The 25976-nt window shown below is 39.0% G+C and overlaps 1 protein-coding gene and 1 long non-coding RNA gene across 2 annotated transcripts; both read right to left on the bottom strand.

Annotated features, from left to right (window-relative positions):
* Positions 1-366: 366 nt before the first annotated feature.
* Positions 367-20102, bottom strand: TMBIM4 (transmembrane BAX inhibitor motif containing 4). Its single transcript, XM_019455018.2, has 7 exons — positions 19926-20102; positions 16394-16502; positions 14890-14995; positions 10712-10745; positions 7661-7778; positions 1198-1243; positions 367-638 (listed from the first exon to the last, which is right to left on the bottom strand). Exons 1-7 carry the CDS (start codon positions 20020-20022, stop codon positions 432-434), a joined length of 717 nt encoding a protein of 238 aa, XP_019310563.2. The 5' UTR covers positions 20023-20102; the 3' UTR covers positions 367-431.
* Positions 20103-20413: 311 nt separating this feature from the next.
* On the bottom strand, positions 20414-20856 carry LOC128774943 (uncharacterized). The gene is made up of 2 exons (XR_008419498.1): positions 20688-20856; positions 20414-20576 (listed from the first exon to the last, which is right to left on the bottom strand). It is a non-coding gene; the product is annotated as an uncharacterized LOC128774943 (long non-coding RNA).
* Between the last annotated feature and the right edge of the window lie 5120 nt (positions 20857-25976).

Genomic DNA, 25976 nt, shown 5'->3' with positions numbered 1-25976 from the left:
GAATTGCAGATAAACAATCTATATATGGCAAATTTAGGATTGAAAAAACTGAAAAAGAGAATTTTGGTATCTCTTTCCTGAGATTCTAAATCAAGGATTTAGAAATGAGATATCATAAAGAATAGTTAAGATTTATATTACTAGAATATAACCTAGTAATTATATATTTATCATATATATGCATATAATTATAATTACTATTATAATTACTACTATATAACAGTAATACAGAGATTGCTATTATACTATAGTATAATACTGTACTATAATATTCTATATATATTATACTATACTATAGTATAATATTATACTATATTATAGCAATGGCTCAGAAGTCCATAGCATATACATAAAGTCACAAAAGTATTTACTAGTCAATTATATCTCAAACTTTATTACTTAATGAATCAGTTTCCAAACACTGCTCTCAATCACTTTTTATTAACTGCTTCCAAAAACCGCAACAGATGCAGGAATAGATTGATGACATCCAAGTAGAGGCTGATGGCAGCTAATACATACTCTTCAGGTGACAGCCTATGCATCAGGGAGTGTGTGTCATAGATGATGAATCCGCAGAAAAGAAGGGCTCCCACAGCAGCCAAGACCAACTCCACTGTTTCGTTATAGAAAAATAACTACAGGCAAGATATTAATAAGTTTGTATTTAAGAACGATATTAAGAATACTTGAGTTACTTGCTGTGAAGTTACACATGATATGTACATATTTAATAATGCTTTACAACTTTAAATACAAATGTTAAACATAGAAAAAGGCCAGGCAAGTCCATCATCATCTCTGTTGGATGAAAGGATGAATGGATGAATCGATGGATATCCTCCCTTCTATTAAATTACCCACCTGACTTTGAACAGTAGCATTCCAAATATAAATCATTTAAAAGTAGATTTCTTTTTCAGAATTATATGTGTCACTTGGAGGTGAGCAATTACAAGTGAGGGCCTCTTTCTATGTAATTTAACTGATATGTTCATCTTTCTTTCAATCCATAATACTGATTAACATAAGACCCTAGTTTTTTAAAAGGTAATTTTTAAGTCATTCTACATACAAGTGTTCCAAAAAATTATAACCAAGTATCCTATCACAAGAGTACCTCTTATAGCTTTTCAAGATTATTTATATTGACATGGCCAGAAGTAAATTTCAAGTTAGCATTTTAAAACAACTTACCTTCAAGATTCCAGACAAGCACAAAATCCACAAAACAGCAAACAGTCTATAAAAACAAAATATTAGTGATTTAGAATATTGTTCCCTACCAAAAAACTATGTAAATTGATGCAACATTTTCTGAAAAAAAAAATACATCCATCCTGACATTTGCCAAAGAATAAGTGAACTATAAGAGTTCATAAACAGGGGCACCTGAGTGGCTCAGTTGGTTAAGCGTCCAACTCTTGATTTCAGCTCAGATCACGATCTCACAGTTTGTGCGATCGAGCCCCTCGTCGGGTTCTGCACTAACAGCACAGATTCTGCTTGGGATTCTGTCTCTCTCTCCCCCCTAACTTGTGCCCTGGTGCACTCTCTCTCTCCCAAAATAAATAAACTTAAAAAAGAGTTCATAAACATACAATGAATACTGTAGAATACTCAGAAATCGAAAAACCAGCTATTGATTCAACATTTGTTTTTATGGTGAACAAAACTAGATTAAAGTACCATTTTTAAGGTTTTCACTGGAACACCAAAAAAACACTGATACAAGCAGAAATATCATTAGAAGCATTTTAAGCCAGAAATCGATAAAACTTTTAGAACAATGAACAAATGAAACATAACTATTTTTAAACCAAATAACAGTGTCAAATTAGTCTGTGAATATGCATATCTATCAAAGTTCCCAATGTACTATTTTATTCTAATGTATTATAGAACTTACTTTATGCACATAAATTTACCACTGCTATAATTTCATGAGTTACCACTCATACATATTATATATGATGTATAATGAGGTATTATAAAGTATAAACATACGACACAGGACATCTAAGCAGTCAGTCCTTTGTTATCAGATATGCGATGTGAATACACATCTGCTGCTTTAGGTCACAAGGAAGTACTGGGGTCAAATGTACCCTTCTTCCTTAAGTAAAAAACACACCAAACATGAAATAACCGTTTTCAGTCCCTGAACAGCAAACAGCATGGCACGGTAGTTCCTGAGATAAGGGAAACAGAAGAGGTAAGCTCTATAAGTGACCCAGCTGGAAAAGAGTTTCCGGACCACAGTGTAGGGACAAGAACCCATATGAAGCCCTCTGGTCTCCCTGAATTGAGGAGGTGAGAATTCAGAAGTCAGAGAGGCCCACATGGCTAGAATTCGCAGAGCAAAGTTCCAGAAAGGAGAGAGCTATACAGAGAGCTAGTTGGCTCTGGTGATATGCAGAGAGTCCCCTTTAAGTCTTTAGCTGAGCACAGATCAATGCATACTCGTGAGGAAGTGACAAAGGCTGGGGAAAGAGAAGCAGGCAGAACAATCCTCAGAGCCCAAACGGGAACAGGAATAAGTTCGCCCTAACCAAAGTGGAAAGACCTCCTAAGATGTGGGGTTTGAATAATTCTTAGAAAGATACTGTCTCAACAGTGGGACCAAATTGGCCCTAACCTAAACACTGTTCTGGACCCACCTAACAGTGCTTAAAAACAAGCATCAAAAGGTTCAGGCAGTTTCCAAGGAACTTAACAGCTTAAGAGAAGAATAAAACCAAAGTATTTAAAGGAAAGAAAAAAATCAACACCCAACAATATAAAATTTACAATGACAAGCATCTAATAAAAAATTAAAAGGCATGCAAAAGAACCAGGAAATATGACCTATAACAATGAGAAAAATCAATCAATATAAATAAATTCAGAAATGACACAATGATAGAATTAGTAAATGACATTAAAAAATATATTCCAGGGGCGCCTGGGTGGCGCAGTCAGTTAAGCGTCCGACTTCAGCCAGGTCACGATCTCGCGGTCCGTGAGTTCGAGCCCCGCGTCAGGCTCTGGGCTGATGGCTCGGAGCCTGGAGCCCATTTCCGATTCTGTGTCTCCCTCTCTCTCTGCCCCTCCCCCGTTCATGCTCTGTTTCTCTCTGTCCCAAAAATAAATAATAAAAAAAAAATATATATATATTCCATATGTTCAAGGAGTTAGAGGAAAGCATCACCATGAGAAGATAAGGGGAAGATATATATTTTTAAGACGCAAACTCAACTGAATTTCCATAAATGAAAAATATGTCAAAAGAAAAATATTCTGGTTGGAATTAACAGCAGATTAGACACTAAAGAAGAACACATTACCAAATTAAAAGTAGCAACAGAAATGAACCAAAATGAATCACAGAGAGAAAACCGAGGAGAAAAAATAAATAAATAAACCGAGTATCCATGAACTGTGGGACAACATCAAGAAGCCTAACGTATATGCTGATCTCAACAGAGAAGGCAAAACCTAAAAATGTTTCAAGTAACAGTTCCTGAAAATGTTCCAAACATGATGGAAATTTTAAACTGACAATCCAAGCAGAAGAAACATGAGAAAACTACACCAAGGAGTATCATAATCAAATTACTAAAAATGTTAATCAAATTACTGAAAATTACTGAGAAAATATTAAAGGTAGATGGAGGATAAAAGACATTATGTACAGAGGAACAAAGATAAGAAAGACAGAAGACTTCTTGTCAAGAACTACCTGAACCAAAATACTATGGAATGATATCTTATAAAATATGGAAAACAGGAAAAAAAAAAAATCACCCAAACCTAGAATCCTACACTCCATAAAAACAACATTTAAAAACAAAGGCGAAAAGATATTTTTTCAGACATGCAAAAGTTGAGATCAAGAGACCAGCACTGTAAGAAATATTAAAAAGAAAGCCCACAGGCAGAAGGAAAATATAAGATGGAAATTTGGATCCACACAAAGAAATGAAGAACAGAAATGACAAATATGTGGGTGAACATAAAAGATTTCATGTATTTTTAAGTCTCTTTAAAGGATAATTTAATGTTTTGAACAAAGATAATAATATTTTACGAGGTGTGTAACATATGTGGAATTAAAAGTTACAGTAGGGGCGCCTGGGTGGCGCAGTCGGTTAAGCGTCCGACTTCAGCCAGGTCACGATCTCGCGGTCCGTGAGTTCGAGCCCCGCGTCAGGCTCTGGGCTGATGGCTCAGAGCCTGGAGCCTGTTTCCGATTCTGTGTCTCCCTCTCTCTCTGTCCCTCCCCCGTTCATGCTCTGTCTCTCTCTGTCCCAAAAATAAATAAAAACGTTGAAAAAAAAAAAATTAAAAAAAAAAAAAAAAAGTTACAGTAACAATAGCACGAAGGCAGGGGAGAGGACATGTAAGTTTGCTATACAGGAAATGGTATATGACTTAGAGGTAGATGAGGATGATTTAAAGACGTGTACTGTAGGGGGCTCTGACTGGCTCAGGGGGTAAAGCATGAGACTCTTGATCTTGGGGTTGTGAGTTCAAACCCCATGCTGGGTGTAGAGATTACTTAAATAAATTTTAAAAATGTGGAGTAAGAAGAAAACAAACAAATAAATAAACAGTAAAACCTAGAGCAACCCCTACTTAAAAGAGCTATAGCTAATAACTAATAAAGGAGATAAACAATCCGAAGGAAGGAAAAGAGGGGAAAAGGTACAAAGAACAGACAGGACAAACAGCAAGAAAACAAATGCTGAGATAGTAGGCTTAAATTCAATCAGATCAATAATCACATTAAATGTTAGTAGTCTACTCCAATTAATAGCAGAGATGGTCATACTGAATTTAGGAAAAAAAAAAAAAAAGCAAGAGCCAACCATATGCTGCCTGTAAGAAAACTATTTTAACTATAAAGCCACAAATCAGCTAACAATTAAAGGATGGAAAATGGTTTACCATGCTAACATAATTAAAAGAAAGCTGAGGTATGGGGCGCCTGGGTGGTTCAGTCGGTTAAGCGGCCGACTTTGGCTCAGGTCATGATCTTGCGTTTCATGAGTTCAAGCCCCGCATCGGGCTCTGTGCTGACAGCTCAGAGCCTGGAGCTTGTTTCAGATTTTGTGTCTCCCCCTCTCTCTGCCCCTCCCCTGCTTGTGCTCTCTCTCTGTCTCTCAAAAAATGAATAAATGTTAAAAAAAAAAAAACAAGCAAGCAAGCAAGCAAGCTGAGGTAAGTGTATCAAAAAAGTACTTTAGGGCACAAATATTACCAGAGATAACTACTACAGAGTAATAAAAGGATCATCAAGAGGACATAACAATCCTAAATGTTTATGCAACTAAAAACAGAACTTCAAAGTAACATGCAGCAAAACTTACAGATATGATGAGAGAATCATACACTAATCCGTACTTGTAGTTGGAGATTTCACTACTACTTTGACATTAATTGATAGAATGAGCACACAGAAAAGATTGGTTAAGCACACAGAACACTTAAACAACACTATATCAATGAACCTGACTTAACTGACATTCATCAAACACTGATCCAACAGCAACAAAACATACATTCTCTTTTAGTGCACAAAGAACATTTACTAAGTATCGTAAAATGACTCTCAATAAATACCTAAGGACTGAAATCATGCAAAATATGTTATTTAACAACAAAATAAAATCAGAAATTAAGTATATAATAGTATCATAACCCAGTGTGGTGAATTGAGGGCATAGTGAGATTCCAGCTCTCAATTCCCTTGCTGGAATAGCCACAAAATTTCTACTGAGACATCTGGAAGACCGAAGTTAGAATAACGTATCATAACAACACATAGTATAGATCCTTCAGGACTGAAATGGACTCAGAACTTGCTTTTCCACACTTAAACTTTAGGAAAACTCCAAAGCTTCTACACCAAGGAGTATGGGGAAGGTGGCATTAAGAAAGCATCTGAGGTTTTACTCTACTCACACGCTAATAATGAGGTAGTCTGGCACAGTTTCATGGATGCCCGTAGAAAGAAAACATGAGACCCCTAGGTCTGATACAAAGGAGTTTATTACGGCAATAGCAGTTGTTAAAGAACAAGCACAGTAGATTGGTGTTGTCAGAGCAGAGAAATAAGAGAGCTAGTAGAAGGCTGAAGAAAGAAAGTGCGACACTGGCATTTAAGATTTCTTCAGTGGAACAATCCCTAGTGACCACAAAGTCCGCGGTGTAGCCATGGCAGGGAGATGAAAAGTTGCTGAAGAAGAGGGCCAGACACACTGAGAAGCTAAGGTGATAGATGGGCCTAACATGTGGTTCGATGCTAGAGTCTTTAAACAATGAGGAAAGCTTGGGGTGCCTGGCTGGCTCATGGTACAGCATGCGACTCTTGATCTCGGGGTTGTGAGTCCGAGCCCAACGCTGGGTGTGGCAATAATTTAAAATAATAAAAAAATAAAAAGAACAAGGAAGGCCTGAACAAAGGGAATCACTGGCAATAATGAGGAAGATTAGGAAGTGTAGAGCCGGACAACATACACCTTAGAGCAATGGATTTCTAGCACACTAAAGAAATAACGAGAGTAGCACTAGGGGACGGAAGCAGTTGGCAATACTAACCCCTTACCCAAACTACATAGGGTGTGTGCGAATGAGCAGCTAGAGAACAATGTTCTCGAGGAGGAATCAAGTTTCAGCTGAAATAAGAATAATATATTATGAAGAGGCTGAAACATAAAGTAAGATTATTTACCAGAACTGGATTTCTAGAGACTATACTAGAACGGATGGGAGACAGGGAGCACATGGAGACTGGCATGAGAAGAAGCAGAGAGCAAATCTTTCTCCGTATGTACCACATGAGTATGTATCCACACCACAGCACTAAAAGCAGGAAATGGAAAAAATATTGCCTGTAAATCAAACTCCATTCTAATACAATGATTTAAGCATCTTGCACAATTGTCAGTGTTGGATGACTAGTTGTATCTTATCCCAACAGAGATTTCTGGTAACCTGGATTTCCAGGGGGAAAGAAAGGGATGAAAGAATATTTTGCCACAGTAGACTTTTGTAAGTTTTTAACGTTGTAACAGGAAAAAGGACAGACGATGCTCGGGTGATGATATGCCAACAGGAAGCCATTATGAGCTTAGAAAAGAATATATGCATTCTTACCAGGTGAGGGCAACACTGTACCATTATCCTATATAAAAAGTATCATTCCATATATTTATTAGTTTGAAGAAAGATACAGGTTAATCTAGATAGGTCAAAAAGGCTTTAAAGTTCATGCAGGTATCACCAACACCTGGGTTTCTCCCACAAAGAAGAGAGTGAATAGTCTTGGTAACAATGATGTTAAGACAAAGGCCTGAATAATTTAGTAAGTTCCATAGCATTCATAGAGCACACAAGCCTAGCCTCTCTAGAAAACTGGGTTTGTTTGTTTTTTGTTTGTTTGTTTTTTGACATTCCCGTTCCTTTCAATATAGAGCGGAAGCAAATGACTCAGAGCCACTTTCCGTCTCCCTGTATGTTCTGGGAGTAGAACCCGGCCTTAACACTCAGAGAGATGACCTCTCATCACCCTCCATTTTAGAAGGCAGTATCCAAAGCTAACAATATAGCACTTATCTTAGGACAACTTATAATGTTAAGGATATTTATCTATCATAGTCATGAATATATAACTTACCCTGCTCCAAATTTGCTGAAATCTCTCTTAGATTGTAGAGTATATGCAGTCAAACCAAGAAATACGGCAGTAGTCAGTATAAATGCTTGTAGAATAATATATATATCATAGAAAGAAACTGTAAAATTAAAAAACACTGATTAAAAATGCACTTAAACATACTCAATTTTATTTTTTTTTTTTAATTTTTTTTTTTTTTAACGTTTATTTATTTTTGAGACAGAGACAGAGCATGAGCAGAGGAGGGTCAGAGAGGGAGACACAGAATCTGAAACGGGCTCCAGGCTCTGAGCTGTCAGCACAGAGCCCGATGCGGGGCTCGAACTCACAGACCGTGAGATCATGACCTGAGCCGAAGTCGGCCGCTTAACCGACTGAGCCACCCAGGCGCCCCAAACATACTCAATTTTAAACAGCGTTTTCCCCTGGCATTTAGCAGAAATGCTGTATTTTCTTCGGTACTACTTGCCAATAAAAATAGAAGACTCTTTATCCAGCCTTGGAAGGTAAAACCACACCCACACTGCAATAAACAGGCTCCAAAATACTCATTCATACAAAATAAAGGGGTCACGTCATTATGAAGTTAAAGAGATGACTGGAGAGATATGACACAGCCAGGTGGTTTAGGATTTGGGGGATACGGTGGGATGACTCCCACCATCTCTGTCCCAGCTGAGTTTTATGACGATCTGTGGTGACTGTCCTTTATGACTTAAGTATCAGTAGGGATGAATGGGGTCCTGTGGTTGACTGGGAATCACTGGGCAGTAACAGCAATTCTAGCAATCACCTGCTTCATTGCATAACCCAGTCCATCAGCCCAAATCAAAGAAACTAGGCAAGAAAAAATACTGGCACTGTCTGGGATTGTCTGCCGTTCATCAACCCTGTAGACAATAGGAACCAGCCACTAACTGCGTTATATCCATACCTGCATCATCTTGGAATACAGAAATGGGGGTTTCCTGAATATATACCAAATTCCCTTCTGAAATTTTAGAATGAACATCTGAATTGACCATGGCTATTGTAATTATAACACACTGCTTAACATTTTAACAAAATGCTAAATTGTAACCTCTTTAAAGGAGGTTAAGTACTTTCAACCAAAACCATTTAAGTAATTTTTAATTTTTCAGGGATTAATTTCTATTCTTAAATACTACATATAGAATTTCTCTATTTCTGGGGCGCCTGGGTGGCTCAGTTGGTTAAGTGTCCAACTTCGGCTCAGGTCATAATCACAGTCTATGAGTTCGAGCCCCACATCAGGCTCTGTGCTGACAGCTCAGGGCCTGGTGCCTGCTTCAGATTCTGTGTCTCCCTCTCTCTCTGCCCCTCCCCTGCTCATGCTCTGTCTCTCTCTGTCTCAAAAATAAATAAAAACATTTTTAAAAAATTAAAAAAAAAGAATTTCTCTATTTCTATCGTTATAGGATCAGGAAGGTGAATGCAGAGAAGGAAAAACATGAAGTTATCTTGTCAACAATTTTAGAATGAGATTAGGTGGAAAGGATATTATAATTAAGAAGGAAAATAGAGTTGTCAGATTATCCCATCTGTGTATGTCCACCCCTATTCCAATAACCCTGAAATAGCAAATCTTTCTCCTATATCCATTACACATGGTGGGAGCCAGGGAAGACAGAGATGGACTTGGTAATAACATGAATAGATAGTAACATTAATAATAATGTTAATAATAATAAATAATTGGGGCGCCTAGGTGGCTCACTTAACTGTCCAAGTCTTGATTTCGGCTCAGGTCATATGTCACAGTCAGGAGACTCAGCCCCACCTCGGGCTCTGCGCTAAACAGGGAGCCTGTTTAAGGTCCTGTCTCCTCTCCCTCCACCCCACCCCTGCTCACTCATGTGTGTGTGTGTATGCACGCTCTCTCTCTCTCAAAATATAAAAAATTGAAAAATAATTTAGAAAAAGGAAAGGTTCTACCAAAAATAAATATTAAGTAAATGTTAATAATACTTCCTTTCTATGTTGAGAAATTTCAATCCTATTTATTTTAGTAGTTATTATTATTGACTTATATTGATTCCTTTATAAAAGAAAGAAGTGGTTACCAAACAATATGTAGATTCAATAAAACTGGCTTAGGTTAAAAGCAACAATGACAAAATAGGAAAAGACCAATATGTTAAACATAATGATTAACAATTAACTATTATTGTAATAGTTAATTCTAACTTTTTTGGTACCCTACGTTAATCGTTTTGAGACTATCTGAATTTTTATTAATATTAAGTCATGGGGACGCCTGGGTGCGTTTGGACGCCCGACTTCGGCTCAGGTCATGATCTCACAGTTCATGGGTTCAAGCCCCACACCGGGCTCTGTGCTGACAGCTCAGAGCCTGGAGCCTGCTTCGGATTCTGTCTCCCTCTCTCTCTGCCGCTCCCCTGCTTGTGCTCTGTCTCTCTCAAAAATAAATAAACATTAAAAAAAATTTTTTAAAAAAACAGTGAGTCATGAAAATTTTTACTTGACGCATTACATATGATACATCAAATAATTATGACAATTCATTTCTTTTCTTTTTTTTTAAACAGACACTTCTTTCAAATACATATTTAACACCAAAAATAAAACAGAATTACCAAGTTTCTTATAGTGCCATTCAATAAAATATGATGTAATAATGAAGCACAGTTCAGTGTAGCAATTTGAGAGGCTCAGCTCATGTGATGAAAATGTATGGCTCAAAATATATTTTATCAGTTCCTCCAAGGCCCCTTTAAATCGGGAAAACATTAGCTGTCTTGTTTTTTATAAATGGATAAACACACATGAATACTATTCTCCATTCTGCTGTTTTCTTAACTCTTTTCCACTTCCTCTAAGCTTAGTTGAACTACATAAAGTATAAACATTTAATTTTGCTTATATTTTAGGAATTCTTCATCCTATGCTATATATTTGAAATATGACATTTCATGAAGTTAAGCTTTAGTCCCAAACACTTATTTACACAAAAGATTTATCCACATTAAAAAGTTAGCGTAACATAAGAGAAGCAGAATTACGGCTTACCAACAAAGGCCACAGTCAGAGCTTCGAATAGTGTCTAAAAAAAGAAACTAAAATTACACAGATGCACATAAAATTTACACTAAATCATGTACATATTCTAATTACTAAGAGTTCGATGTGATTCCATGTTTATGATCTCATTTTAGCTTCAGAGCAGCCTTTGAATTACACGGGACATTTGGTAAGCCCACCATAATGAAAATGAGACCTCAAGGGCACCTGGCTGGCTCAGCTGGAAGAACACATGACTCGTGATGTTGGGGTCGTGAATTCGAGCCCCACATTGGGGAGATTACTTAAATAAATAAAGCTTTACAAAAAAGCAAAAAGAAAATGAGACCTCAAAGTATTGAGTAGGAGTATTTAGATTCTAATAGTGATCCTTAAACTCTAACTAGAGTTTTCATATCTGTAACAGGAACAGAAATAGTATGGGAAATTCCATTTTTCATACTCTCTGTAAGTAAAAAGAAATTACAAATGATATGCCCATCCGTAAAAACTTCTAGTGGCACACACACCTAAGAAGAATAAAATATTTAGGTAGCACTTTGGTGTGGCAGTCCTGAAACCGTCTCCCAGTATTCTCTCCTTCTTCCCTAGTAACAGAACTTTTACCTGGACACATAGCTGTTCAGGTTAAACATTACATTTCTCAGCTTCCCCTGCAGCTAGATCTGGTCATAGGACTTTATTGTAGCTAACAGAATGTGGGTGGAGAGGTGTACAACTACTAAAAACAAAGGGGCTTGCTCTTCCCTTTATCTTCTCATTTAAAAAAAAAAAAAATTTTAACGTTTATTCACTTTTGAGAGAGACAGAGCATGAGCGGGGAAGGGGCAGAGAGAAAGGGAGACACAGAATCTGAAGCGGGCTCCAGGCTCGGAGCTGTCAGCACAGAGCCCGACACAGGGCTCGAACTCACGAACTGTGAGAACTGAGCCACCCAAGCGCCCCTCTCATTTTTTTTTTTTTTTTTTTTTTTTAAATAACTGGATGGAATGTGGATATTGGCGGTGAGCTAACTTATGCCACACAATGCTTAAGGAGTACTTGAACTTCAGCAAGTGTCTGTGCCCCTGACAACTTCACTAAACAGTCATGCAGATTTTTACATGAATGAGAAGTAAGCCATCTTGCTTCCCCCATGTCACATGTAGCTGAACTCATATCCTAATACAAGATTTAGGGACATTGAGTCTTAATCCTCCAGCTTCTCTTTCTCCTTAACTACATGCCTTTGTTTCGTCTGACATGCTTACTCTAGTTAGATTTTACCAACTATCTGATTAGACCGTATCACAAAGCCAAGCCAGAAGTAACGGCAGTGGCTGTATACTCATAGTCCTGGGAGAAGCCCTCCCTGTAACTCTCCCCACCTGAAATCAAGAAATCTTAACAGAACTAGAGCAAAAATGGCATTAGAAATGGACACACACATGGAGGCAATGAAGCCACCGCCCCATTTTGTCATAATGCTGTTGGCAGCATCAGGGAAGTGGTAGCAAAAGATGATAGAAAGATTTTTTTTTTCCGGGCAAATATGATCATACCACTTTCCTGATACTTGTGACATGACTTGAGGTAAGAAATCCTACCCCCTACTCAAGTATCCAAAGGAAACGGGACAGGATGAACAGGAGAAAAGATAAGACTAGGAAAACATACCACCACCGCAAAATAATGCCCTCTTTTAAGTATGTGAACACACACACACACACACACACACACACACACACACACACCCTTCTAAAACAAGATAAGATCCACCTCCTTGCTTACTTTGGTAGAGCAGGACAAAGTAACCTCGTATCAGAGGTCTCTGAATAATCTGAAACGTATTTTACATGCTTCCTTAGTTGTTCACCCATTTTTAGCTATGGGTACAGGAATAAGTGATCACCTTGCCCACAAGCATTTGGCTAATGCTTTTCTAGTAGGTTCTCTCTCTGCTGGACAGAAGTCAGTCCATACCAGAGAGAAATCAACCACAGTCTTTTTGAAAGGAGGCTGGCATTATATAGAGTTGAAGAGGAACTCCATATGACAGTTTCTTTTTATGACCCCCTCTCTCTCCTAGGACAAAGATGACTGGGGCAGGAGTTGGTATCTAACCCTAGGACTACCAACCCGTGTATTGGTTAACAACCTACAATGTGACCTGTGCCAATAATAAGCAGTGCCAATCAGATTCTTCCTCACTTGGGAATCTAAACTTAGAGAATGAAGTTATGGCAGCAGGAGCTAAAGCTAAAGGTTAACGAACCATATGAGGGCCCACAATGCACCATATAAAAACTACAGATAGCAGGGGTGCCTGGGTGGCTCAGTTGGTTAAGCGTCTGACTCTTGATCTCAGCTCAGGTCATGATCTCAGTGTGTGAGTTAGAGCCCCTCATCAGGCTCCGTGCTTACGGTGCAGCTGACAGTGCAGAGCCTGCCTGAGATGCTTTCTTTCTCCTCTCTCTCTCTGCCCTTACCCCACTTGCTCTCTCTCTTAAAAATAAATAAATAAACTTAAAAAAAAATAACTAAAGACAGCAAAGAGGAAAACTATGTGTAAGGACAACTGTAAGGTAGAAAAGAGATGTTACAGAAGGGGGAAGAGACTCCCAATTCTTGCTTCGGATTCCCTACAATAGCATCATTCCTGGAAGCTTCCTCTAGTGTTCCTTGTCTAGTTCTTAAGGCCCCTTCTTGGGGGGTTCCCAAGCTCTTATAAACTTCACATTACTTGAGATAACTTGGGTTAGGGTTCTGATACCTGGCAAACAAAAGAACCTAAGATTTCAATGAATAACCTGTCCTATAATTGAAATTTCTAAAGTCATGAGCTTTTGTTTCATCATATTAACATAAACTTGTTACCAGAATTCACAAACTTTCTTTAGTTTAAAGCATTTTAATCTGGTAAATAGCATTTTCACTCTTATTTGACTATAAAATTAGCATTAGTTTGAAATGTTTTGAAGTAAATTTTTAGGTTAGAACCCAAAGTCATATTGGATATGAGAACAAGAAAAATAATTTAAAAGATATATAACTTGAGCCTTACAACTCATTCTGGTCATATTATAGGATTGGGTTTTAATAGGTAGTAGTTTGGGTTTTAATTCTCACAAACATCTAAACAAACATGACCTCAAGTTAAGTTCCCCAATTATGATTTTATTTATTTATTTATTTATTTATTTATTTATTTATTTATTTAGCAAGAGAGAGCACAAGCAGGGGAGGGGCAAAGAGAGTGTGAGAGAAAGAGAATCCCAAGCGGGCTCCATGAGCCCAATGCTGGGCTTGAACTCGTGAATCCATGAGATCATCACCTGAGCTGAAATCCAGAGTCAGACACTTAACAGACTAAGCCACCCAGGCTCCCCTCCCCAATGATGATTTTAAAACAAATTAGTAGAGCACATCAACTGAGCAAAATGGTCCTTTAAAAGAACAGAGTACTAACATAAAAATAACACTGAGGGGGTGTCTGAGTGGCTCAGTCGGTTGAGTGTCTGATTTTGGCTCAGGTCATGATTTCACAATTCATGCGTTTGAGCCCCACGTGTGGGGCTCTGTGCTGACAGCTTGGAGCCTGGAGCCTGCTTTGGATTCTGTGTCTCCTCCTCTGCCCTTCCCCAACTCACGCTTGCTCTTTTTCCTTCTCTCTCTCTCAAAAATAAACATTGGAAAGAAATTAAAAAATAAGTAACACTGAGGAGTTAATCATAAAGATTTGAATTTAAGGTCTATGAAATTAAGGCTATAATTTTTTTCTCAAGGAAATCACAGAATATTAGGGATACAAAGTATCACAGGGATAACCTACTCTAACATTTTCATTTTACATATGAGCTAACTAGGTACAGAAAGGCTAAACACCCTGCCAAATGTCACATAACCAGATGGTGGCAAAGCCAAGTCATGAGAGTCCAATTCATTATTCTTTTCCACTATGTCATAATATCGACAGAAAAAAAAAAAAAAAACTTTGAAACTGACAAAGGTTGATTTTAAAAGACTAGAAAGTTACAAGTAATTTCCTAAGATATTTGAATTTATTAAAAACTCATTACTTTTGTTTTGCTACTACTTATTACATATGTACTTGCACTCAATGAAATAAAGAAAGTTAAAACACAAGAATAAAACATTAAAGTAACAGATACTGCCAAAATACTCACAAATCCAAAAAGCAGGTACAGGTTAAGGGGATGCTTATGTCTGTTTACAGTCAATGCTAAAATCAAACCCAAAGATCCAAGGGCAAACACCAAAATTAAGGCAGGACTAAAAGACATAAAATTAAAAGCATTTTTAAGCTTAAGAACAGTATAAATAGTATTAACCAATAGAATAAAATCAGTCTGTTGTATTTGTGTGTATTTGTGGTGTGGAAGGAACCACACCAAGCTGTCAAAAGAAACTATTTTTCCATTCAGGGAATTTGAGGAGTGTGAGCTGGGAAAGAGCAGCAGGACAAAGAAAAGAGCCCATAATAAATGGGGAGTACTTTTCCTTTTTACTTCAGGAACTTTTAGCATATTTGAATATTTTTGCAATTAGCATACTGCTTTTTAAAACTGACATAAAGAATAGCTATTAAATAATAAACAAATTTTATATACATCTACTATGTAGCTATCATTTAAATTAAAGGACTTTACCTCAAATAGCAAACTAATTTTTTTGTAGGGGAAGTGATGATAGAAATTGTCTACTTCCAAGAAAATATTCATTCTTTCTTTTTCCTTTCTTAAAGTTTGATTTATTTTAGAGAGAGACACAGTGTATGAGCAGGGGAGGGGCAAAGAGAGAGACAAAGAACCCGAAGCAGGTTGCGAGCTGTCAGCACAGAGTTTGGTGCGGGGCTCGAACTCATGAACGGTGAGATCATGACCTGAGCTGAAGTTGGACGCTTAACCAACTGAGCCACGCAGGTGCCCATATTTTTCCTTTAATACAAAAAAATCTATATAACTTTTAGCTATGGAAATAATTATTTTGGAGGTCAAATCTTAAACAAATTAGGGATGAACCACATGAAGCTCCTTTGGAAATTTCTCAGTGAAATTATCCTAGTCATGAGCCAACACCAAGATAAGTTAAACACACAGTTATTAGTGCTTATTCAAGCACTGTCTTAGGCTTTGAGGACTGGGCATAAGTATAATAAAAGCAAAAAAATTAAAATTCAAAACTGCATACAGTAGGGATGCCTGGGTAGCTGGGTCGGTTAAGCGACCAACTCTTGATTTTGGTTTAGGTCAAGATCTCATGGTTCATTGGTTCGAGCCCCGCATCAGGCTGTGCTGATGATAGTGTGGAGCCTACTTGGGATTCTCTCTCCCTCTCTCTTGCTGACCCTCCCCTGCTCATGCTCTCTCTCTTTCTCTCAAAATAAATAAATAAACTTAAAAAAACCTGCATATAGTAAAAATTCTTAATTTCATCAGAAGATGAAAATTTAACCCTACAAAACTGTCAGCTAAAAAGTTCAGAGGTAAGTACGATGTTGCAGAACCTTTTCTTTATCAGAACTAGTCTTACTCATAAGAGTTAATAATGAACTTTTTTTACATTCTAACCTCAGAAGTTAATAGAGGAAAAAGCGAACTTTGCTTATAATATGCCCTTTTGATCATAAGCAGCAGCAGAAAATGACTCAAAAGCATCTTATCACCTTACCTCTCATGTACAAATGTCCGTATAGACTCAAAGTATAAAAAAAAAGAAGATGTCACTGTAGTTAAGAGAACTTGCAGAGAAAGGATGCTGTAGACTTTTCTTAGAAAGCCTGAAAAAGAAAATAATTACACATGATAGTATTCTTAAGCATTTATCACAGAACATCAGGAACAAATATGTTCTTAGAAACATTAAATTTTTATATATAATCTGTAAATCTTAATGCAAATAATGTAGTCTGTAACTTAAACTAAAAACAAAAACACTTCCAAAGAAATCACAAACTGTAAATGATAACTATCCTTCAAGAAGCATGAGTCTAAAAAAAATTAATAGGCCAGAATAAAAATGTTTTCAACCATGGGTGGCCTGGTTGGTTCAGTAGGTAGAGTATGTGACTCTTGATCTCAGAGTTTTTTTTTTAAGTTCGATTCCCATGTTGGGCATAGACAGATAGAAAGAAAGAAAGAAAGAAAGAAAGAAAGAAAGAAAGAAAGAAAGAAAGAAAGAAAGAAAGAAAGAAAGAAAAAGGAAGGAAGGAAGGAAGAAAAGAAAATGTTTTCATCAAAAGGAAAAGAAAGTATAAAACACTGTTTGTACACAGCAGCATAAACAAAGCAAAAGATTACAAACAGAACATTTCCAAACAACAAATCTTGAAACTGAAAAGCTAGAATAGAAAGCATATGGTGAGATACAAATTTTAAAAAGAAACCTTAATTTCCAAGCCATGCACCACTCTTCCCTTCCTCACTGTGCTTTACCCACGCTAGCCACCTTTCTGTTCCCCAAGCATGCCAACTCCTTCCTATGTCTGGGCCTTTGCCCTTGCTATTTCCCCTGCCTGGAATGCCTTTATCCTTCTTTAGATGGAATGGTGGTTTAAAACAGCCACAATTTTTTGACACTCCGTTCAAGGGATTCACTTCTAACAACAAAAATAAGGCAGAAGTGACAATGTATGTTATGCCTAATGCTAAGTCATAAAAGGTAACTTTTTATACCTTAGTTAAAAAAAAAAAGTAATACAGCCACCCACTTGCTCTTTCTTAGAGGACTCACTCTAGGGCACTGTTGCTCAACCTTCCTTTTTTCATTATTGTGAACCTAAGGAGCCTTCTGGACATTACTTTCCTAATAGTCTGCCGATAAAATTTTAATGCCGCATACATCTGTTTATGTACCACGGGTCTTTGGAAGGCTAAAATTATCGTAAAATTTGAGATTTTTTTGCCCTCCACCTCAAGAACAAATTTCCGCCCCCTTGGAGGCAATATTGTCCCACTGAGAGTGAATGCTACAGGAGCCAGACCTTCCAATATATCTCTTCATCTGGCTGTTTACCTATATCTTTCGGTAAACTGGTAAAAGTGTCTCCTTGAGTTCTGTGAGCTGCTCTGGCAAATTAATCAAACCCAAGGAGGGAGTCATGGGAACCTTCAACTTACAGCCAAGTCTAACAAGTTAAGGGTAACCTGGGGACCTATTACTTACAAGTGGCATCTGAAGTGGGGTGGGAGTATTCTTATGGGACTGAGCCCTTAACCTGGGGGATCTGTTACTATCTACTAGGAGACGGTGTCAGAATTGAGTTCAATTGTAGGACCCACAGTTGGCGTCATGGAGAATTGCTTGGTGTAGAAAAAAAAAATTTAAAAACCACACTTTGGTGACCAGAAGTGTCAGAACTGAAGTGTTCTGTGTGAGCAGCGAAGAGAAACACAGGAGGACGAACTGGGTTTTTTCCCTACTCAAGGGGGAAAAGCAAGTTTGTCACTAAAACACATATGATCCAGCGATTCCACTTTGGGGTATGTACATAAAAGAACTCCAAGCAGGATCTCAAGGGGGTACTGTGCCACATGTTTATAACAGCATCATTCACAGCAGGTGGAAGCTACCCAAGCGTCTACCAACAGATAAAGGGATTAACAAAATGTAGTTTAGGGGCGCCTGGATGGCGCAGTCGGTTGAGCGTCCGACTTCAGCCAGGTCACGATCTCGCGGTCCGTGAGTTCGAGCCCCGCCTCAGGCTCTGGGCTGATGGCTCGGAGCCTGGAGCCTGTTTCCGATTCTGTGTCTCCCTCTCTCTCTGCCCCTCCCCCGTTCATGCTCTGTCTCTCTCTGTCCCAAAAATAAATAAAAAAAAAAAAAAAATACAAAAACAAAAAAAAAACAAAACAAAATGTAGTTTATTTGCACCATGGAAAATTATTCATCCTAAAAAAGTGCCGTCTGACACACGCTACAAAATGGATACACCGTGAACACCTGCTAACTGAAATAAGCCAGTCACGAAAAGACACATACTTCATGATTCACTTATATGAGGTATCTAGAGTAGCCAAATTCATAAAACAGAAAGCAGAATGGTAGCTGCCAGGCTCTGGGGGAGGGGAAGATAGGGAGCTGCTTGATGGTATAGTTTCCGTGTTGCAAGATTAAAAGGTCATGGAGATTGGTTGCACAACAAAGTGAATATACTTCACACCACTGAACTGAAAAATGGTGGAGATGGTACATTTTTAATGGGCTGTGTTTCACCACCATTAAAATCTTAATTTAAAAAAACTACGCTCATTGGCCAAAACCATTCCAAAATTCCATTCCAAGAATAAAGATGTTAGGGATCGAGATTCTTAATGCATCAGATCTTCATAATTCCTTTTGCGAAACAAATTCCAGCCACAGGGATAGCCTGAAAATCTGGGGCAACTTCTGTAATCAATTGGCTGAACTAGAGCGGGCAATGAATTCCACTTACATGAAGGTAAGCATTTTATTTTTTTTTAAGCATTTTAAATTCAACATAATTTCTGCCCATTAAATACTGTATAATTCCTTAAAACGAATATTGCATTTTGATTGACCTCTAAAGCTTCCATTTCCAACAACTGCGTCAGCGAATCCTCAAACTTAGGTTGCGTTCTAGGTGTTGCAGAGACTAGTGAACAAGAGATAATGAGATCCTACAATCCAGTAAAGGAGGCAGACAAATAAATAGAAACCTGAAACGCGATCACATCCCCTACACCAAAGACGTGCCGGCAAGTAACTGCATTCAGGCGGACGTCACCATGATCGCATAATAAACTTATTTTCACCTTAAAAAGTAACCTTTAGTTTCTTTTAATATAAAGACGCCAAATTAAGGCTGCTGAGGTTTTCATCTACCCTTTCTACGCGGAGGAGGGAAAGGATTAAAGTGGGACGGGCTGCTGTTCCGGTTCTCGGTCGCACAGCCAGGGGGACCACCACACCTCCCTAGAGCCGTGCTCTCCCTGGGCGCCCTGGCGGAGTGGAAGCGACACTTCCCCCCAACTCCCGGGGGAGGGCGCTCTTCCTAGGAGCCCGGGGCCTGGGGGAGGCGAGCTGGAAGCAGGGCTTCCGCTCTGAACTCCTGGAGACCCGCGCTGGCCTGCCAGCCCTGCCCGGGAGGCGTTGTCCCCGGAGGCCGAAAGCCGCCCCCAGAGGCCGACGACAGCGCAGCAGCCCCACGCAGGGCGGCCCGAAGGGGCGGGGGGAGACGTACCCATTCGAATGTGCACACTGGCAGAGGCCACGCAGCTGCCATAGTTGAAGTCATCCTCGATCGAGGAGCAGGGGTACCGGGGGTCGGGGTCGGCCATGTCGGTAGCAGAACCCCAGCCACCCCGCCCAGCGAGGCCCAGTACTCGGGCTCAACGGCCTTCGACCCACTTCCGGGATGAAGCAATCCAGCCCCAACTAGCCGAGTCGCCGCGCCCATCGATGCGCAGCACACGCTCATCGATGCGCTCACCTCAGCGCTTCAGTTCGGCTGGGGGAAAAGGAGATTGCTTCAAGTTGGGGAGGGAGAAAAAACGAATGACGTTGTTCGCATCATCCGAAGTGAAACTTTTCTCAGAGTTTTCTCAACAAGGTGTTTTAGATCCTCTCGCCAGGAGAGTTGCTGAAAGCTATAGAACCGAGGCCCCATCCATCCATCCTTTCAACAAATCTCTCATTCACATATTCCGTCCATAGTCCACACGGGAGACACACTTTTAATTATATATTTTTTAATGTTAATAATAATCCCTAAATTTCTTGAGCACTTTCTCTAAAGGGTTTCTGAATGAGATGATGCTTAATCCTGGAAGACAAGAGCCAACCAGAGAAGAGTGGGCTGATGAAGGTAGGTAGGTTCTCAAGAGACCAGCATCTGCAAGGGGTGGGGAGATGGGGAACAAAGCTCAGTTAAGGTTAGATACAAATGACAAAGAATGAGACTAGATAGGGGCACCTGGGTGGCTCAGTTGGTTAAGCGTCCTACTTCGGTTCAGGTCATGATCCCAGGGTTCACCAACTTCAGCTCAGGTCATGATCTCAGGGCTCACCAACTTTGGCTCAGGTCATGATCTCAGGGTTCGTGAGTTCAAGCCCCGTGTCCATTCAGTGCTGACAGCTCAGAGCCTGGAGCCTCCTTCAGATTCTGTCTCCTCCTCTCTGCCCCTTCTTCTTCTTCTTCTTCTTCTTCTTCTTCTCCTTCTCCTTCTCCTTCTTCTCCTTCTTCTCCTTCTTCTCCTTCTTCTCCTTCTCCTCCTTCTCCTCCTTCTCCTCCTTCTCCTCCTTCTCCTTCTTCTCTCTCCCCCCTCTCAAAAATAAGCATTTAAAAATTTAAAAAAAAAAAATGAGACTAGATAGATAAATAAAGGCCAGCTCACTGTGTGCCAGGTGCAGAATACATTGGAGAGAGCCATGACCAAAGGCAGGAAAAAGGGAATATTGGTTTAATCTAAAACAAATGATGAAGGCAAATTCGATGGATCAGAGTGAATACTCATGGTATTGCTGTCATTCAAATGCAAATATGAGATGTAGGTATTCCCAGAGTAATACCATCCCAGGGGTCCTTGGAATTTTTTGAGGAGTTTGATTTGATCCACTCACATTCACCTAGTCTCCACTTTAACCGTAAACACTCAAAAGACTTAGTAAGTGGAGCTCAGAATAGCTGTGGAACTGTCTATTCTGAAACAAAATCCTTCAATTTGATGTTATTGGAAGCTTTTGTCAAAAGAACTAAACTCACTTCCAAAAAGATGAGCCAAAAACAAAACAAAACAAAACCTTACCTTTTATGATTTTCATTTTATAAGCATATTACTAATTTTTTTAAGTTTATTTTGAGAGAGAGTGTGCATGCACGTGCAAATGGGGAAGGACAGAGAAAGAGAGGGAGGGAGAGAATCCCAAGCACACTCCACACTCTCCGCGCAGTGGCCCACGTGGGGCTCGATTCCACTACTCATTAGATCATGACCTGAGCCAAGATCAAGAGTGGGAAGCTTAACCGACTGAGCCACCCAGGCACCCCCATATTACCCATTTTAATATAAAATCATAAAAGGAGTTGCTAAATGGGACAAACTGGAGTTGTGCTGCCAATCCATCTTTTTATTAACTAAAAGCAGCATTTGTAGAATTTAATCCCCTACCTCTTTCCAGTTGCAAAAAAAATAAATTCCAGATGGATTATGGATCTAAATGTGCAAGACAAAACAATAAAATTTTAAGAAGATAATATAGGAGAATATCTTTATGATTTGGAGAAAAGCAAAGATTTCTGAAACCAGACACAAACTAGCAGTTAACTTTGAAGGAAAATGTTGACAAACTATATTAAAATTTTAAGGGGTGCCTGCCTGGCTCAGTCAGTGGAGCGTGCAACTCTTGGTCTTAGGTTTTGGGTTGGAGCCCCACATTGGGTGTAAAGATTATTTAAAAATAAAATCTTACGCAAAACAGATGAGCATAAGGGAAGGGAAGCAAAAATAATGTAAAAACAGGGAGGGGGACAAAACAGAAGAGACTCATAAATATGGAGACCAAACTGAGGGTTACCCGAGGGGTTGTGGGAAGGGGGATGGGCTAAATGGGTAAGGAGCACTAAGGAATCTACTCCTGAAATCTTTGTTGCACTATATGCTAACTAACTTGGATGTAAATTTTAAAAATAATTTAAATTAAAACAATTTAAAAAAATTTGAACTTCTAGTAATCAAAATATAAGAGAATGAAAACCAAGTCACAAAATGGGTGAAGATATTTGCTACACATGAAATCTACATAATGCTCCTTTCCAGAATATAAAAACAACTGTTACAAATCAAGAAGAAAAAAAGAGACAGGCAGCCAACAGAAAAATAGGCAAAGGCTCAAACAAGCACACCACACACTCTCTCTACCTCTCTCTCTCTCTCTCTCACACACACACACATATGCCAAATGGCTAATAAAAAGATGCTTGCCATCAGTAATGATCAGAGAAATGCAAATAAATGTCACAATATCTCCACACAGATGGCTAAAATTAAGAGGTGGACAATACCAAGTATTAAAAAGGTTGTGGATTAATTGGGACTCTTAAACTAGAGCTGGCTTCCTTGACATGCAACCTGTGCAACTGCACAAAGCCCTGCTCTCAGAAGGACCTTGCATTTGGCTTCATGCTCAGTTGTCACCATTTTGAAATACTTAATAATTTTGCCTTTGAACTTTTGTTGTATGAGTGGAAGCACAATGCAGCATGAGCATGAGCAGAAGAGGTACACACAATATATGAGTGTCCATTCTTTGCCAACCATTTGCATTTAGCATTCAAGATGCCCCGTGAGCACAGAATTCTATTGAAACTACAAAGAATGGAAGTTAGAGTAGATACAAAATCAGTACAAGGTAAGTGTATTATACATACAATTTAGTAAAGGGAAGGAAAAGGAGGGCACAGACTGTGCCAAGGGCTGTGAACTTACTGTGAATGTAGAAAGAAGGCAATGGTATTCTAAGAAGCATAAATGACCAAGGAATCCTATCACATCCTTTTTCACTTGTGTCAGTTCCCAGTATTAGCCAGCCACTAACACTAAAAATGAAGATGTTGTAGGAAAGGGTAAGAGGGACAACTATAGTTTCTTTTCCTTACATGTAAGCTGAAGGTAGAGAGAAGTGAAATAAAAATATATGAGTGGGGGTCCTGGGTGACTCAGTTGGTTAAGTGTCCAACTCTTGATTTCGGTTCAGGTCATGATCTCATAGTTTGTGGGTTCGAGTCTTGCATCAACGGTGCAGAGCCTGCTTGGGATTCTCGCTCTCCCTGTCTCTCTGCCTCTCTCTCTCTCTCTCTCTTGCTCTCCCAAAAAGAAATAAATAAGCTTAAAAAATATATATGAATTAGTTTTATGCAGTTTTTTCACAGTTCTAGTAAGAATGAAATACATATGCATATATAGGCCATGAAATGCAAACTGTAATTTGGATGATCCACATAGGAGTTTGCATTTTAAATCAGTTATTGCACAAGGGTGCCTAGATGGCTCGGTCAGTCGGGCGTCAACTTCAGCTCAGGTCATGATCTGAAGGTTTGTGAGTTCCAGCCCCGCCTTGGGCTCTGTGCTGACAGCTCAGAGCCTGTAGCCTGCTTCGGATTCTGTGTCTCCCTATGTCTTCTCCTCCCCCATTTGGCTCTGTCTCTGTCTCTCAAAAATAAACAATAAACATTTAAAAAGTTTAAAAATAAATAAACATTAAAAATATATATATATTAAAAAATAAACTGCTATTGCACAATATAAAGATCAATTATAAAGCTCGTGCTAATAGTTTTAAGTGATATCTTTCCCTTTACTTAAAGGACATTAAATAGAAAGTTAAAAAAAATCACGGCAAGTAAAGAAACTGCAAAAGAAATGAGAGCTCTGGGGGAGATTATAAGCGGTTTCACAGAGTGTTTTAGTTTACTAGGGCTGCTGTAAAACATTACCACAAACTAGTAGCTTAAAACAACAGACATTTCTTCATTCACGGTTCTGGAGGCCACCAGTCTGAAATTAGGTTGTCAGCAGGGTTAGTTTCTTACAGAGGCTCTCAGGGATAATCTGTTCCATGCTCTAGTGGCTTCTGGTGTTGGCAATCCTTGGATTTCCTCGGCTTGTGGCTGCATCACTCCAATCTCTGCCATCATCAGCACCAGGCCTTCTTTCCTCTGTTTCCATGTCCAAATTTCCCTCTTTTTATGGACACCAGTCCTAATCCACTATGGCCTCATCTTAACTTGATTACATCTGCAGAGACTTTCCAGGCATACCTTGTATTATTGTGCTTCACTTTACTGCGCTTTGAAGATACTGTGGTTTTTTTTACAAATTGAAGGTTTATAGGGGGCACCTTGGTGGCTCAGTCAGTTAAGCGTCCAACTCTTGATTTTGGCTCAGGTCATGATCTAACAGGTAGTGGGATCCAGCCCTGTGCTGGGCTGTGTGCTGACAGGGTGGATCCTGTTTGGGATTCTCTCTCTCTCTCTCTCTCTCTCTCTCTCTCTCTCTCTCTCTCCCCCCCCTCCCCTGCTTGCACGCGCTCTCTCTCTCAACATAAATAAATAAACACTAAAAAAAAACAAGTTTTATGGCATTGAGCCACTTGCTGCATTGAGCAAGTCTATTGGTATCATTTTTCCAGCAGCATTTTCTCACTTCATGTCTCTGTCACATTTTAGTAATTTCCACAATATTTCAAACTTTTTCATTATTATAATGTTTTTATGGTGATCTGATTAGTGATTATGACCCTCTGAAAGCTCAGATGATAGTTAGCATTTTTAGCAATATTTTAAAATTAAGGTGTATGCTTTTTTCCTAGACATAATGCTATTACACACTTAATACACTACAGTTTAGTGTAATACAGTGTAGTGTAAACTTTTATATGGAAACCAAAAATTAGTTTGACTCGCTTTATTGCGATATTTGCTTTATTGCAGCAGTCTAGAACCAAATCTGCAATATGTTCCATGTATGCCTACATTTCCAGTTGAGGTCACATTCAAAGATATCAGTGGTTAAGACTTACCTGTATTTTATGGGAGCCCACAAGTCAAACTACATCACAGAGGTGGTGACTTTTCAATAGCATCTTAAAAAATAATCAGGGGTGGGGCGCCTGGGTGGCTCAGTTGGTTAAGCGTCTGACTTCGGCTCAGGTCATGATCTCACGGTCTGTGGGTTCGAGCCCCGTGTCGGGCTCTGTGCTGACAGCTCAGAGCCTGGAGCCTGTTTCAGATTCTGTGTCTCCCTCTCTCTCTGACCCTCCCCCATTCATGCTCTGTCTCTCTCTGTCTCAAAAATAAATAAACATTAAAAAAAATTTTTTGAAAAAAAAAATAATCAGGGGTTCATCAGGTAGGAGATACTTAAAAAAATCCAAATATGAAATAACTAGTACAAATTGGAAAAGACCCAGACACTTATGAGAGACATTACAGAAGAATAACATTTGGTGATTTATTGGATATAAGCACCACCAAGTGTAATGTCTGGCATAGCAGGTGCTCAGTAAGTTCTTCTGACTATATCAGTTGATCAGTCAATCAAAATTACTGAGTTCTTTTGGCCCATGTGACCAGACACAAGAAAGCTAATTTTCTAGGAAATGATCAGTTTGGAGCATGCTGAATTGAGATGAAAGAAAGAAATCAAAATGAAATTGTTCAGTAAACACTGGAGGTGGGGAGTGAGAAGGGAATCTATAGGACAGCTTAGGACTAAAGGCATAAATATGAGCATGG

This window comes from Panthera pardus, unplaced genomic scaffold, assembly GCF_024362965.1.
Source record: "Panthera pardus isolate Hobbes unplaced genomic scaffold, ASM2436296v1 HiC_scaffold_6, whole genome shotgun sequence".
Classification (NCBI taxonomy): Eukaryota; Metazoa; Chordata; class Mammalia; order Carnivora; family Felidae; genus Panthera; species Panthera pardus.
This window is presented reverse-complemented; position numbering and strand designations above follow the sequence as displayed.

What these genes read in the sequence shown, in the direction of transcription:
- TMBIM4 (XM_019455018.2), bottom strand. Translation starts at nt 20,022, where the DNA reads ATGGCCGACCCCGACCCCCGGTACCCCTGCTCCTCGATCGAGGATGAC. An exon ending in CAGTGTGCACATTCGAATGG is followed by an intron (nt 16,503 to 19,925) that starts GTACGTCTCCCC and finishes TTTCTTTTTCAG; the next exon opens with GCTTTCTAAGAAAAGTCTAC. An exon ending in CGGACATTTGTACATGAGAG is followed by an intron (nt 14,996 to 16,393) that starts GTAAGGTGATAA and finishes TATGTCTTTTAG; the next exon opens with TCCTGCCTTAATTTTGGTGT.